The sequence below is a fragment of the Myiozetetes cayanensis genome, unplaced genomic scaffold (genome assembly GCF_022539395.1).
Source record: "Myiozetetes cayanensis isolate MyiCay16 unplaced genomic scaffold, myiCay2020 scf28, whole genome shotgun sequence".
NCBI classification, from domain to species: domain Eukaryota; kingdom Metazoa; phylum Chordata; class Aves; order Passeriformes; family Tyrannidae; genus Myiozetetes; species Myiozetetes cayanensis.
Genome location: NW_026087499.1, coordinates 6366258 through 6382285, shown reverse-complemented (window position 1 = coordinate 6382285; position 16028 = coordinate 6366258). Strand labels below are relative to the sequence as shown.

The following is a 16028-nucleotide window of genomic DNA, read 5'->3' as shown; positions in this document are numbered from 1 at the left end:
GAGGAACCAGATTCCTCAGGAAGAAACAATACTACTGGTGCTTCTTTTTTGCACAGAGCACATTACAGCCGGGAACCTGAACAGTGATCCCCCAAATGGGATACACTGGGATACAGGTCTACACTGGCTAAGAGTAAATCAGGATTGTAGACACTGTTGTTCTTTGCCAAAATGCAAGGAACTGAGTCTGGGGTTGCTACAGGTGGATGGTGGTGATTTTTTCAATCATGAAATCCCACATGGAATACTGTGCACAGTTTTGGTGCCTCCAACATAAGCTGGAAGAGGTATTGAAGTACATGAGGGGACTGGAGCAACTCCCCTGTGGAGACAGGCTGAGAGAGGCTGGGGCTGTGTGGAGACCTCACAGCACCTTCCAGGATCTGCAGGGGCTTACAAGGAAGGTGGAGAAGGACTCTCACTCCAGGAACTGGAGTGACACGGCAAGAGGGAGTGGGTTCAGACTAAAAGAGGGGAAATTTAGGTTACATATTGGGAAGAAATTCTTCCCTGTGAGGGTGGGCAGGTCCTGGCACAGGGTCCTGGCACAGGGTGCCCAGAGAAGCCCCATCCCTGGAAGTGTCCAAGGCCAGGCTGGACGGGGCTTGGAGCAACCTGGGCTGGTGGAAGGTGTCCCTGCCCGTGGCAAGGAATGGGATGGGTTTTAAGGTCCCTCCTAACCCAAACCATTCTAAGATTCTACTTCAGAAGTGTGACTTAGTAAGTGACCTCCAGCCCTCTCCACACTTACAGGGTAGATAATACTGCACAGTCTCTCAAAGATGAAGACTGGAGTCCTGTAGTCATCGAGGCTGTAACGCTTTGCAGTCTCTATGCACACTGCCATAAATGCTTTGGTTTCAGATTCTGTGCCTGCCAAGAAAAGGAAGCATTAAAATGGACACAGGAGTCAATTTTATAGGTTCTATTTAGAGTCAGCACACACAATAAATCCTCTGCAATCAGCCCCACGCTTTGGTGCTCTCTTTTTTTGCATATCCACTCCATAAAAGATGAAAGGCTATTTATTGGGATGGTTATTACTAGGAAAAGCTTTTGCATGGCTGGGCTGCAGTAAAACAGTCCCATAAAAAGGAGGCGGCTTAAATTCCTGAAAAAAAAGAGATGACTAGGAGTGTAATCTACCTTTTCTGTGCCAAAAGGAAATACTGGAAGCCATAAAAAACCCTCCCTACAGCAGTCATTTAGCAAAGTTCTTTGTGTGGCTGTAACAATCTGCTTTTTCATCTTGGTTGACCCAAATGTTGGATTTATGGAACAGAGGTGGTTTTACCTGTTGTCATATCCTCCAGCATCTCCAGGAGCATGTCCTGGGTTTCATCAATCAGCTTTGTCCTCTGCACCACCAGCTTCCTCAGGCACAGGTACCCGTTCAGGACCGTGCCCACCAGGCGGCTCTTGAAGTGCCGTTTGATGGACTCCACCTCCACAAAGGAGGAGAGGAGACCTAGAAAGCAATGAAACCTCAGTAAGGGGGAGAGAATTTGATCTGATTTCTAAATTTCATGGCAGTAAACAGGGCACAGTATCATAAAAATTACTTGTTCCAATTCCCATTAAAAAGTTCACCCCTGTCAACCAAACAGTTGGAGGTAAAAACCTTGGCCTGGGAGAAGTGTCTTGTAAATTATAAAACAAGGAATTATAGTTTCTGGAATGAATAAAGGGTCTAAGGAGCTTTCTAAGTGCTTAAAACAAGATTCTGCACTCTCTGGCATTTTTCTGTTGCAAGATATTTCAAAAGCAGATGACTGTTCCTCTTCTAATACTTAAGTGAGCTCTGATGATGTGACATGACTGATCAGTGACATCACCAAACTGACCACTCCTATCATAAAGCCAAGAATCAGCAAACACTCAGATTCTTTCCCATGACACACTGATCAACATGCTGCTTCTTGCAAGAAGCCAGGCTTTATGAATTAGTCCACTAATGTCTAAAGAATGTGGCACAGGATGCAAAAAAGAATGACCTTGTGAAAGAGGTATTTCCATCTCCAACAAATTTTTGAAAAAAGTATACACCCTGGAAGATTAAAAAAAAAGCTCCCATAGAATAGGTAGGTAGGAAACAGCAGTGTTTACAATGGTCCCAGGGATTGTGCTCTATAATAAAGTGAAATAATGAAGTTTGCTTACCACAGTTCAACTAAAAACTCAAACTGACTATAAAAAATTTGAAAAAATCCATTTAGAGATTAAGTGCTAAACTGATGGCAAAAATCCAGCGCTGACAACTGTGACACAATGAATCACATTTCTCTGAAATTCTGCTACATGTTGTTACAGAACAAGGATCACCCCAACCCTAATCCTGCTGCAGGACTCCTGTTGGTGCCACCAAATACCTGTGAGACTCTTCAAGGCATATCCCTGCTGCAAATCAGTGCTGAGTGTTGCTTCCTCCAAGGCAAGTAAACGAGCTATTTCCTGAAAACAATTAACATTATAGTTAACAGAAAGGAGGACAAGAAACTGCAATGCCAGTCATGATTGGTGAGTGTCTAACAGGGGGTGCAGAGGAACCCAGCACAGAAACAGAGCCAGCCACAGGGAAAGCAGAATTGCAACACAGCAGTTTGGGGGGGAAAGGGGACAGGAGGGAAAACCACCCCAAATAACCTCCTTATTTTCTCCCTGCACCTACCCACTACCACTGCTTGGCTCTGGTGGCCTCCATGATGGACTCAAGGCCACCACTGATATGGAAAGTGATACCTGCCTCTCTGGAGTGCACCAGGGGTCCCCACAGGAACCTCCCACCACTCTGAACACTGTAAATTAAATGTGCTGCTTCTCCAATAGGCTGTGATTCCCACTCCAGGAATGGCAGTACACCTAATCCTCCCCTGTCTTTAAAGGCTTTTGGAGTCAACAGCTCCCAGCTCAGCCCCGGTGCCAAGGCAGTGCAGCAATATCTGTACCCCTCAGCAGAGCTGCCCCAAAGGAGTTAATTAAAGTGCTGAGGAATCCTAAAGCTGGGGCTAAAACCACTGTGGCTCCTTCTGTTCAGAGATAACAGCACTGAGGTGTGAACTTCACAACCCTGGCAGGGTCAGCAACAGGGCACTGAACAAAGAGATGAAGATTTCAAAGCAAAAAAAGCCAAACTAGCAGGTCAGTTCCTCCACACAAGTCCACACCTTGGTGATGAGGCTGCCAATATAGGGCAGAACCCCCCTGGCTGCCAGGTAGACCTTCCAGTGGGCGGGTTTGATGAGTTTCTGGTAAAGGGCCAAGTACTCAGCAGCACATTCACCAGCAATGCTCAGCTCATCCAGGTAGCTGGGAAAGAGAAACACAAGCTGACAACCATTTCACAGTAACAAGGGGCATTCCAGCTTAAAGACACTGAAGAAAGAAAGAAAAAGCCTCCAGAAATCCATCCTCCCTGTTGTCCTTGCTAACACCATCACTGATATTCATTACTTGCAGGATAAATTGGTATTTTTTCCCAAAAAGGAGTTCCCCAACTGTGCCATAGCATCAGCTGGTTTAAGTTATGTCACAGGAGCTGGAAGAGAGTTCACCCTATTATTTTGCTGTCCAAGAGGCAGAGAAAATGTTGTCCAAACAGCTGAACACCAGCTGCTTAATTCTGGAGAAAGTTCAGAACTGCAATAGCTTATTGCCAGGCAGCAAAGAGAAAAAAGGTCTCCCTAAATTAAATCAACACTCTCCCAGCTAATTAAGCTTTAAAATCCAGCTCAAAAAGACCCGTGAACCCAAGGTATACAAGGTGTATACAGTTATACAAGGGAGAGATGTGAGAAAGGCTGGAAGAAGGGAGAGATTCTCATGGGAACTGGAGAAGGCCAATGCTGGAGCCAAGTGTGGCAGCACAGAAATACCTGGTGAGGAGATCAAGGACCTGCTGCTTTCGGCTGGGGATGGTGGCCAGAGCCTCCACGATGGTGCAGGCAGCCTGCCTGGCAGCCTGTGTGGCAGGAGTGAACAGCACCTGGGGAAGGGCAGGAAAAAACCACAGCAGTTTGATGTGCACAGATAAAGCAGTGACAGCTTATCAAAAAGGCACTGCACACATTAGAGCTGTTTGGTGACCTGGTGGTAGCATTTTCTTGTTCTTCAAACACTTGATTCTACCACCAAAATGTTTCAATAATGCATTGTGTGGCTGATGTGCTAATCCACACACACAAAACCAAACATTTTTGCCCCAGACCCTCCAAAATGGGAGGAGCACTGTGGCAATTAAAGTTTCAGACTTCGAGGACATGCAGACCTCCAGATAAATATTTGATGTAGTATTTTTAAGGGAAGAAAGCTGCAAATCTGACTTGGAATTAGAGGTAGTGAGTTACAGTCTCCCCAAACATCCCTGCACATGAGCTGCAGCAAACTCCCAATACTCTGACAGTCAGCTCTGCCCACTGGAGTTCTCAGCAACATTTACCTGTCGCAGCCAATTGTTGTGTCCCAGCTTGAGATCCAGAGGGCAGGTTCTCTTCCCACGGCGACTCATGAACTGTTTCCATTTCCAGATGTATTTTTCTGACAAGTAGAGCTGGTGAAGCTCAGCTTTGCTGGGAGATTTCCCGCTGGCATCTACACCTGCAACATTGAGCACAGCCCAAGAGAACTGTCAGCAGCTATAAACTGCAAACTGTTGTAACTGTCACAATTCCTATCAGACTTCCAGTATATTTTTATCTTACTGGAACTCTCCAAACTGCAGCTGGAAAGCTGAGTGGCTTCCCATCTCTTTCTGCTGCCATTTTCACTGCTGTGTGGAGCCATGCTCAACTCCAAGCCAGATGCAAATCCCAGGATCTCTCAGGGAATTCAATCAGCGCTCGATTTGGCTGGTGTCAATTTAAATAAGCAACAAGTTTCAGTTTTTACATTTCCCTGATTATCTTCAGAGCACTTTCTACTTAGGGTCTGAGCAACACAGCCTGGAAAAGTCAGTGCTACAATCCCTGAGGACTACCCAGCTACATGTGAAGATGGCATCAGAACCAAACATAACTGCAGAAGCACATTCCTAATTCAACCTGGAGGGACACACATATTCCTTCCCAAAACTGCAAGTTAAAAGCACAGAACTACCTCTGGCAGGGAGGCACTTTTTCCAAGCTTCATATGATGCTTTGGGGTCCCTCTTGAGCCATAGCTGAGCTTGTGCATGGATTTCATTGCTGTAAGGCTTCACAGTGGTGAGAGCATCCACAGGCACATCCTAATAAACAAAAAAACTCTGTGATTACTCAGAAAACTCCAGACTGTTCTCAAAGAGTAACTCCTGCAGGTGAATCACTGGAGCTGTGCCATGAAGAGGTAAATGCAGCTCTGGACAACAGCAGGGTCTGTTCATGATGAACTAAGAGATGCCCCATTCCAGTTCCTACTGAAATACCAGTAAACCCACCTCTGACATCCGTGATTGTCAGACAGCCAGATCTGACAGCAGAAACATACCTTCTCTCCTGCAAATCTTACCTAAATTACAATCAAGAAACTGCCAATCGATATATTTTTATCAGAACTGTAGCTCTGTATTAAAAAAATCTGAGTCAAAAGTACTTCTATCATGTTTAGGACTTGATTGTACAAAGCTGCTGAAAGCACTAAAAACTTGCCCAAAGTAACCAAGCTGTAGTTTTGAAGTAGCTCTTTCCCCATGCCTCAGATCTGAGAGGAAAAAAAGCAAAGCCTGGTTTTGAACAGTGGTGGTCAAAGACAGGAAAACCCAGTAAAAACCAGAAAACTGTGGCCTGTAATTTGCAGTCTACAAAGACAGAAGTCACAGGGCTTGCACTTCCCTTCTTACCATGACCAGGAAAAACAAGCCCTGGCCTCCTCACAAAGTAATTAATCACTGAGATCAGTGCCAGACTTTAATCAGCAAATTCTCAGATGCTTTGCTCAGCATCTAAGGCAGTACCTTGTTTTTCTTGCTGGTTGGAGCAGGTGGTTTGATGAGCTTTTGAAGAATGCGCAGGCACATGAGGGTGATGTTTTCAACAACCACTGGAGTCTTGATGTTCACTGCCATCAGGAAGAGGCTGAGAGCTGAAAGACAGACAGAAAGGTTCATTCCACGCTGAGATCTGTAAATAGTTCACACCTCTACAGCTCTATATAGCACATTAAATGTGTCCAGAGTTAGAAATCTCACTATAGTGCCTGGACCTAGGCACAGCACTGCAAAATACACCTTTCACAGTGGTCGCTTGAACTCACCACAGCGCAGCCGAAGCTCCCAGCAACTGTCCTCCTTGGAGATGGAATCTGTAAGCAGCAGCATTTCATACTGGAGGCTGCTAGCCTGGAACACACACACATGTTCAAAGTGATGCTGATGCCCCAGCCCTTTTTGCCTTCTGATATGTACAAACCACAGGCTCAAAACACATGGATCTAAAAAAATTTAATCCCATGCACATCTGAGGTGACTGTTTGAGAGCTGCAAGCCAAGCCAGGCAGAACTCCATGAGGAAACTTGGGAATGTATGTAATCATAAAATTTTGTGCTCTACTCTGATATTTATCTTATTTCTTATCAAGGTTCCAACTTTTTTCTTACAAACAGACCAAAAGAGAGAACATGCATAATGAGAATACACCAGCAGTGCAGAGGGGTAGAAAAAGAAACATGGAAACACTGGAGTCGCTCACCAGGTCTGGATTTGCCCAGTGTCCCTTCAGAGCCGCAGAAACCTTCCCAATGATTAAGTCATTCATTTGCTGTGTGGCCTCTGGATTGTCCCTAATTCCAGAAGGAGAAAGAGAACACTGTTATGCTGCGCTTGTACTAAATACCAAAAGCTCCTGGGACTCCAGCTTAGCTGATAACAAATGTACAAAGAGCTGGAGTGTAGTTTGTTGATGTAAAATATGCCCATGGCAGGCGGTTGGGACTAGGTGGTCTTTAAGGTCCCTTCCAACCCAAATCAGTCCAAGATTCCATGGTTCTAATATAACTCCCTTATAAAGCTACTCCTTCCTGATCATGCATTGACAAGGATGAGGTTTTCCAGAGGCTGAAGCAGCTCTAACCTGGTCAGAAGGCACATGAGTTGCCGGACCTCCTCCCGCATCGTGGCTGCGCCGCGGCGCAAGTTGTAGTCGAAGAGCTCGCGGATGAGGCCCTGGGACACCAGGATGTGCCTGATGGCAGAGTTGGTGGCCAGGGCCCGGAGCAGGGTGATGCAGTGCTCCGTGACAGCCGAGGCACAGCCGTAGCATTTGGTGGATGAGGTGTGGCCGCAGCCCAGCACAGACAAGGCACGGTACTGGCTGGCGGTGAACGTGGGCTGCACGGCGCTTCGCGACGACTTGGTGGCCGCCTCTCTCTGCTGGAGATCGTATTCCAGGAGCTCTTTCCGAGAGGCAAACACTTTCTGGAAACACAGAGAAGGACTTGTGGAGGCAGCACATAATTGTGAATTTTTTAATTCCATTCACAGCTTATTTTCACTGTATATTTTGTGAAGAAACACTTTTCACCGAGTACCTCCAAACTTGAAACCCTTCACAGCAATGGCAGACTTGGTAAATGCTGAAAATATCAGCCTAACTCCCAGTTATCTGCCATGACATGCAACATAACACTGGAAATGTGATAAATCCACTAATGGTAACCACAACGTTTAGAAATGATTATTTAATTATTTCCCTAAAATTACACACCTGATCACTTACTGTTAATGATATTATTAAATGCAGAGTGGCAACATCCTGCTTTCTATTTCTGATTAACCCATGACCAAATTCAAATCAAAGAACATCATACCTGGATGATTTTGGAAAGTTCATCAAAAGAGTTCTTGCAGTCACCACAATACTCCTGGGCTAACTGGAGTATGTACCTATTCACACTTGCTGAAGTAGAACTTATCCCTCCACTGCTTCCAGACTCATCCTTGAACAGAAGGCAAACCAAAAAGGAATCATACACACAGAAATAACTGTTTCAGAGCAGCATCCAAGGTAAGGACTTTTGGCAGTGTAAAGGCCAGTGTGGCCCCAGCCTGGAGATCTGTGCAAGCTCCACCTGTCCCCTGTTACCTGGGGTTTTTCAGGAGCTGCCTCGTTCACTTTACACAGAAGGTTTTCCAGCTGTGGTCGGTGTCCCATGAGCTGGTGATACACCCTGTCAGCCTTGTCCAGGAGGGTGTTGATATTTGTTACTGCCTAAGAACAAAAAAGGAAAGGTTATTTTATATTCAGAACTACAAGCACCAAGCTCCAAGTCTTCTGTCTCTTTTGCCTTTCTATGGGAAAAACATAAATAAATGGTGACCCTGCACCCTGCCATGAGAACCACTCTGCTGACACCACACTGAGCACACTAATCCTGGGACAGGACACACACTGCAGTGGGCTCTTCATTCCTTAGCAGAGCTGCTCAGGTGGGTTGGTGAAGCAAACAGTAAAACCCAAATTCATCCCCTTTTACAACAAGGAAAAGAGATGCAGTGCTAGAGGGGCTATAAGTGAAGCACTGAATAATGTCTTTTGAAGAATTACTTATCAGGTGGAGCAAGAAAACAAACAAGGAATGCATTAGTCAGTGAGAAGCCTTGAAGGAGCACTGCTTCTCAAGGTGCTCCAAGAGGAATGGACCTCTGATGTCCCCACACTGCTGCCCTGAGCACGACCTACAGCATTTCATTGATGAACCTGCTCTTAGTCTCACCTTCTTTCGATCCTCCTCATTTTCAATGGGATCCACTGCACAGCAGGGTTTGGCATAGAGCATGAAGTCAAAGCGAGCGTATTTACAGAACCCACAGGCATTGCACAGGAAGGGATCCTTCTCATCATAATTAATGGATCTGAAAGGCAAGTCAGGAAGGTCAAAACATGCAGCTCAACTTAACTGAGGCAATAAACTCAACTCTAAACAGACTCAGGTAAAACAAATGGGTGACTCTTAAAACATCTAAGTGACCAAACTGCCCTGGGGAAGTGAAATACATGAGGTCAGTGAGAATGTAAACCTACAAATCAGACAACAAAAAAATCCTTACAGCAGTGTCACATTCTGGCTGGAAAAAGCAGAAACAGATGGGAATTTGCTGCTAACAATTCTACCTGAATGACAGTAACTCCCAGCAAAACATCAGCTTGGGACACTGTGTCCTTTAGGAGAGCACAGAAAAAAGGAACTGTTTTGGTTTGTAAGGTCTGGGGTTTCAATGCTTTCACTCCTTACCCAGTTGCAGTGGGACTGGCTGCAGCACAATTACCCCTCTGCAGACCAGAGAAGCATTTATAAGACCAGAGAAGAATTTATAACTCCCATAATCCAGGAAGGGATATGGAAACCTTTCCATATACAGGTAATCACCTGATCTATGGAAAGAACTTGCTAAACACCTTGAATCTCATGAAATTTAGAGAGGAATATGGGACAGCAATAAGGGGAGGAGAGATATCGGATAAGGAGACAAAACTGACAAAAGTGAAGGATTTCTAACCCTGTAGTGGAAGTGTGAATAGAACACAGTAGATTACCCCTGAGACTGCTCTGAATGAGGACAGCACAACAAAAGCCTTGAATAGCACTGTCTGTCCAGCACTGAGCAAGGGATCCTGGAGGGAACCTCCTGCAATCCTATAGCTGAACTCCAGCCTCATATCAAGCTAGGTCAAAAATAACCTCCTCCTGGGAATCCTTTGGTTTGAAGTTCTGAGGGCTTGACCTGAAACTTCTATGCTCCCTCAGTACTGTGGCATCAGGTTCCCTTTGTTAGTCTGTATTAACATTAAATCCCTGTAAGCCTGTTTTATACTTCCCCACTAATTTGATTGTGTGCTTTTATTAACCAGAATCATGGATTTAAATAGCAGGGAGGGTTTTGTCGAACATCCAACACGGGCACGAGGGCTCTGGCAAGGGTTGTGTGGGGAGGGAGGGAGGAGGGGGACACACCTGCACTTGTGGCACTGGTACACGTTCTCCCCACAGTTGCCGCACACGCCCGGGTTGGCCGGGACGGACGCGCTGCACCGGGGGCACTGCAGGGTCTCGGTGGACGCCTGGTAGTTCTCGTAGAAATCAGCAAATTCAATCATCAGGTTGGAAGCCACGATGGGCAGCGGCAAATCGATCTTCACCTCTGTCTGGCCCGGGGTCAGCTGCACTTTCTTAGCTTTGTGCCAACGAGCCGGCCTGGAGAAGGGAAAGGGAGCGATGTGGTTTGCCAGGGAGAAGTTCCCTCCCTGCCCACATGTGAGGAGAAGCCAAATGCAACCGTCTCGGCTCCAAATCTACTTTAAAAGGGATGAATGGAGAGCAGTTCTAGGATTCGTTTCCTTAGCTTCTGTATTGACATGATATGTAGCCAGAAATACATTTTAAGCCTTTATCCTCTTCATAGAGAGAGACTGTTTGGGATTAAAGAGCTGTTGATGCCTCATGGAAAAACTTTAATTCTACAGACATTTTCTAGGGATTTTCACCTCCATTTTTTTATTAGTAAGGACATTTGCATGAAAACAGGATATTTATTTCTTAAAGATCTCATCTGCTCCCACTGCTTATTCTCAACCTGAAGTCAGAATCCTCTCTTTGTGACATCATAATCCTCTCCACAGTAGCCACTTGTGATGTCACAGAGGATTAAGACTTCAAATAAGCAATAAGTGGCAGGCACAGATTAATTCCTAAACCAGAGAGATCTGATTCTGGTGAGAACATCTCGAGAAGTAAGAAGGGAAAGCACATAAGCAGGACTGGCTCCAGACTGAGCAGTGTATTGAAAAGGAGCCATTTTTGGTGGGTAAAGCAGAACTGAGAGTGAGACCATCCAACTTCTAATTTTAATTCTGCTCTATGCCTTCAAACAACAACGTTAATGCTTTCGGCATTCCTGGACATGCTGCACTGTCCAAATCCCTTTTGGATTCAAACCACACAACAATTTTACAGGCATTTAAGTGTTTAAAACTGAGCCTGTAGAAAGTTCAAATCCACAAATTTTGTAGGCATTTTTCAAGCTTCAGAGGATTTTTTTTTCAACAATTGTAGGAGATTCAGAACAATCCCACCCAATGTGGGCTGAGAGTGATGAGGAACACTCTAAGGAACCTCAGGAAAAACAAGAAGCCAAAGGCACCTCAATGGGAATTGTAATGTCAAATTCAGAGGTTGCACACAAAACCATGGGTGAACATACTTGTTTTTCAGCTCCACTATGGCCTGGACTGTCCTGTTGTTGTAGTAGAGATTGATGGTTCGGACCATTTTGGTTCGTTTGAGGTCCCCAATCTTCACTGTCACCTTGCTGATGGTGTGGCTGCCAATGAGCTTCACCACCTGCTGGGTGGTCGTGTACCGTGTGTCCACTTTGATGGAGGAGAGCTTGATGTACTGAGGGGACAAGGACACGGTGGCAATATGAGAACACCCCCAAAACCTCAGGAACACAGCGAATGATGCCTGTAAATGGTTGGGATCCCTACCACTGGAAAGGCTTTAAGAAAGCAGTTACTGCCAGTGTCATGCAGGATGAGCGGAGTTGTGGCAGGGGAGGGTTAGGTTGGATCTCAGGAAAAGGTTCTTCAACCCAAGGGTGGTTGGCACTGAACAGGCTCCCCAGGGCAGTGTCACAGCCCCAGGGCTGCCAGAACTCAGGGAGTGTTTGCACAGCACTCAGGGGCAGGGTGGAATTTTGGGGGTGTCCTGTGTGCTCCCCCCAGGAGCTCAACTGGAGGGTCCCTGTGGGTCCTTTCCAACTCAGGATATTCCATGACTATGATTCCATGGTTACTCACACAGAAGGGCACCTCCGGATTGTTGCAGACAAGGCAAGGATCACTCTCCAGGTAATAGCCATCGAACTCCACGAGCCCAGACAGCGTGCTGGAACGAGGGGAACAACACTGATATATGGAATTTGGTGCTTGCTGTGTTTGAAACACAAGCCATTAACTCAGAAGTGCTTTAATTTCTCTACAGATCCCAGTCTGTGTAACAGAAGTGTTACAATATAAATCACATCAAAAATCATTTTTCACTGGCAGCATTTTTGATGTAATTATAACTGCCAAGGTAGGACTAAGAGCACAACACTTAATTCTGCAAATCTCTATTCTCCAGTTGGTCCTAATGTTTTATAACATTTACTGACAAGAAAAGCAAAAAAGCTAAAGCCAAGCTCTGCTGATGGGGCACAGAATGTCAGGTTTTTCAGCTGCCAGGAAGGATTCTGTTGTTCTCCCAAGCCCAGTTGCAGCAGACATGGAATCTCAGCAGGGATCCATCCACCACTGCAGTAGCAGAACTCTGTAACCCCATGGATCACAGCCCCTTAGTGACAGGGATCAAAGGCAGAAGGAGCTCACTTGTAAATGTTGGAGTTCGGGTGGTTGGTGAGAATGTGGTTTTGAGTCCGGAGAATCTCCACGGCCTTCTGGGAATATTCCTTCAACTGAAATACAATAAGGAATAGACTGTCTTTTCAACATTGTTTTATTGCTGCAAAGACAAAAATATTCCTCATCTTGTGGCTTTCCTGGTCCCCCAGAAGATGCACAAAGATACCCACAGGAATTTATGTGGTTAAATCATTACCCAGGAATGTGATAGATCCTAAAATTAGACTTGTACCACAATAACAGTGCTGTTTGTCAGCCAATCGCTGCAAACGTCTGCCAAGATTTGAACAGCATTTGAATTTAAACACCCACATTCAATGAGTCTAAATTATTTGTTCTCAAACCCACCGATCTCTTAAGAAATGCCACTCCCTCCTTTGCTCAAAAATCATGGTTTCAAAAGATCTCTAGCAGTTGCAATACCAAAAATCTATAAATCGGAGCTGGCAGGTAAATGTATTTTCCCACAAAGGCTTCCTGTGGGAAAGAAGTTTTCTTCTCAAAAAATGAAAAACCCACCAATACCATTTTAATCCCCAAAACACCAAAACCACCAAAGTAATAAAATAAAAAAAAATCACACTCTTCATTTTTTTAAGGATCCTGCACTTTCTGACATTCAAATTTTAGGAACAAAAAAATTACCACCAGAAGCTCTTTTGACAGAAAATCTGTCCCAGCTCTATCATAAATAAGCACCAAAATAATTCACCTGGGATGCTGCACTTCCTTTCTTGAACGACACAGTACCTTTTTCTCAGTCTGCTGTGTTTTCAGAGAGAAGTATCCCAGGAGATCTACAAACTGGGCAGCCTTTCTTCCATAGGCTGGAAGTTCTGGCCAGATTGACCACATGAGATCCAACAGCAATTCCTGCTGAGACTTGTTGGAGTTCCTGTTGAATGGATTACAGATAATCAGGCTCCTGAAGACAGATGTATAACGTGGCACAAGATCTTGTGCAAAAGGAAAACACAAGCTACAGTTCACCAGACTTGGGAATTATTATTAGTTAACAGAGTTAAATCCCATCACTCTTTGAAAGCAGCTGTTTTCTAGCACTCCAAAATGAAAGAGCTGTCTTGCAACAACTGAATTGAGTTCTGAAGGAGTTCAGCACCTTGAAGTGCCTTTCCCTACATAACTCCCAACTTTTTAACTGGATGAGTCCGCACCTGCCTCAGAAGTCCACTTGCCCACAAACATCTACTCCAGCACATGTGAGGAGTCAGATTTTGCAGACAGAATAAAATGCTTCTGGTAGAACACAACTCAAATTGATTGTGAATAACTCACAACTTCTACCTCCAGCACCAATGACTGCAAAACAGTGGGAGCAATCCCAGGGGAGGCAATAACCTGCAGGCTCCAGCAGCCTTCAAGAGAGAGAAGGACACGGACAGAGCTGAGCCTGCCAAGGCCACACTGCCCCCAGCTCACCTGTAGATGTGCAGGGCCAGGCAGTGGGCCTGCCACCTCACTGAGGAGGAGTTGGATTCCAGCAGGAAGCAGCGCAGGAACTGGATGAGGGTCTCCTTGTCAGCAAACTTGTTCAGCTGGTTCACCAGAGCTGTGCACAGTTGATCTTCCTGACTGCCTGAACCCTCCCCTGCAGGCACAAGGAACACTTCAGATAAATGCAGCATCTCACAGTCAGGCCACTTTCCTGTTTTATACATCACAGAGAGAGGACAATGGGGACAAACTGCTGTGTTTCAGGTATCAAGCAAGTTTAACATTCCTATCTTTTTCAAAAATATAACCTAGTTCTCCTGACTAACAGAAAAAAATGCTGCAAAACTTGCAACTAAGGACATGAGAAATGTGCTACACATCCTGATAAAAGAGAAGGATCGACCATGAGGCACTAAAACAACTCACACAGAACTGTCTGATAGTGAAAGCCAAAATGGTTCCTTGAAGGAAAGCCAAGGGAGAATTTATGCCCATGACTTTTATAGAAAAGCTTAATTACTTTCCCAGGACTGTGGATATTCATTAAGTAGCAGCCCTGGCTCCAACAGAGCTTCCAAGGTAGCCAGAGGAAACAAGTCTGAACACAATCACTGAAGAGCAGAGCTAACTGGGTGTGCATCTCCAGGACCTGTTTTAATCCTCATGAGTGTTTCAGCCTCAACCCAAGACAGGCAGGTTAAGTGGGAGCTACTTAGATGAAGTAACTTCCATTAGACAACTTCAAGCCCACTCAAGTTAATAAACACAGTGGGTTTGGAAGTCCTCAGCCCTCAATCTCAGCCCAGCTCTTAGGCCACACAGTTTCATCTTTGCCCCTTTCCTGTCTACACATGGTGAAACTGCTCCTCTCTCCTAATTGTTGCTGTGGCCTTTGAGTGCCACAATCCATGACCCTTCCCCAACAGTGGGATTTATCACCACAAGACAAAGTAGTTCTCTCTAAACAAAATAAGAGAGGCCGGGAGGAGCAGACTTCCTCCCTAAACCCACCACAGGACAGGTCCAGCTACAGCTCACCCTCTCGCTCCTTCTCCTTTTCCTCTTTCTTGCTCTTTTTAGTGGAGGATTTGCTCTGTGTTGCTGCCTGCCCAGAGCCTGATGCTGCAGGAGCAGAGGTGGAAGAGGTGCTTGATGATCCAGAGGATGAAGCCACAGACAGCACTTTACTGCCACACAGAGCACAAGACAACAGCTGCAGGAGAACTGGTGACACTCCTTCATCCACCAGGAAGCTGACTTGGAGCAGGAAATAGAGAACCGCTGCGGAGGAAAGAAGAAAATATCTGAGTCCTACAATCATGGAATATCCTGAGCTGGAAGGGACCCCTAAGGATCAACTCCAACTCCTGGCCCTGCACAGGACACCCCCAAAATTCCACCATGTCCCTGAGAGCGTTGTCCAAACACTCCTGGAGCTCTGGCAGCCTTGGGGCTGTGCCCACTGCCCTGGGGAGCCTGTTCAGTGCCAGCCACCCTCTGGGGGAAGAACCTTGTCCTGAGATCCAACCTAAACTTCCCCTGACACAGCTCAAAGACATTAAAGTCTGAATTTAAAAAGAAGCAAAAAACCCCCAACCTAAACCAAAAAACCTTTTGATCAAAAGGACCAAACTCACAGAACCTTCCTGTCCCTACAATACAGAAGCCTAACATTTGGGTACACCAAGGTAAAGGGGTTCCTCCAAATTAACCTCTGGAATAATGGCAGCACAAGGAAGAGAACACAGATCTCCTATTGTAAATTATCAATACACCATATTGTGCTCTTTAGGCAAGGACCAAATGCAATTAGGGCATTGGGATAATTAGTACTGGAAGCAGTTTAGTTCTACTCAAAACTCTCAGCTGTGTCTCCCCTTCTCTGCTGAGCTGCCCCATCTGAGATGTCTTGATTCAAACCACAACACCAAGGCCTCCTTCAAACACCCCCCAGACAGAACTCACAGTCACCTTTAACTCAAACACCCCCAGGACAGAACTCACAGTCACCTTTAACTCAAACACTCTCCAGACAGAACTCACAGTCATCCTTAATGCAGAACTTCTGCCAGTTCACCGTTCGCTGTGTGGCAATCTCTGCACAAGCCTTTAAATGCTCCATCTGAAAGGACAACGGGACAGGATCACACATCTCATCAGCATTCCCGACACACCAACACAAGCCCCCTTTTTCCCTGGCACAG

At 45.6% G+C, this 16028-nt stretch overlaps 1 protein-coding gene across 6 annotated transcripts in view; it reads right to left on the bottom strand.

Annotated features, from left to right (window-relative positions):
* Positions 1-16028, bottom strand: part of UBR4 (ubiquitin protein ligase E3 component n-recognin 4) — an 80230-nt gene that overhangs the window by 18022 nt on the left and 46180 nt on the right. For all 6 annotated transcript variants that reach the window (XM_050322324.1, XM_050322325.1, XM_050322326.1 and 3 more), the window contains 22 exons: positions 15868-15946; positions 14863-15105; positions 13810-13978; positions 13120-13264; positions 12337-12422; positions 11767-11854; positions 11169-11362; positions 9923-10162; positions 8684-8822; positions 8053-8178; positions 7778-7906; positions 7042-7385; positions 6661-6751; positions 6226-6310; positions 5927-6054; positions 5092-5221; positions 4436-4593; positions 3873-3982; positions 3165-3306; positions 2370-2451; positions 1295-1468; positions 752-873 (listed from right to left, as the gene is read on the bottom strand). In XM_050322324.1, the coding sequence (XP_050178281.1) occupies positions 752-873; positions 1295-1468; positions 2370-2451; positions 3165-3306; positions 3873-3982; positions 4436-4593; positions 5092-5221; positions 5927-6054; positions 6226-6310; positions 6661-6751; positions 7042-7385; positions 7778-7906; positions 8053-8178; positions 8684-8822; positions 9923-10162; positions 11169-11362; positions 11767-11854; positions 12337-12422; positions 13120-13264; positions 13810-13978; positions 14863-15105; positions 15868-15946 (3204 nt within the window). The remainder of the gene's footprint in view (positions 1-751; positions 874-1294; positions 1469-2369; positions 2452-3164; positions 3307-3872; positions 3983-4435; positions 4594-5091; positions 5222-5926; positions 6055-6225; positions 6311-6660; positions 6752-7041; positions 7386-7777; positions 7907-8052; positions 8179-8683; positions 8823-9922; positions 10163-11168; positions 11363-11766; positions 11855-12336; positions 12423-13119; positions 13265-13809; positions 13979-14862; positions 15106-15867; positions 15947-16028) is intronic.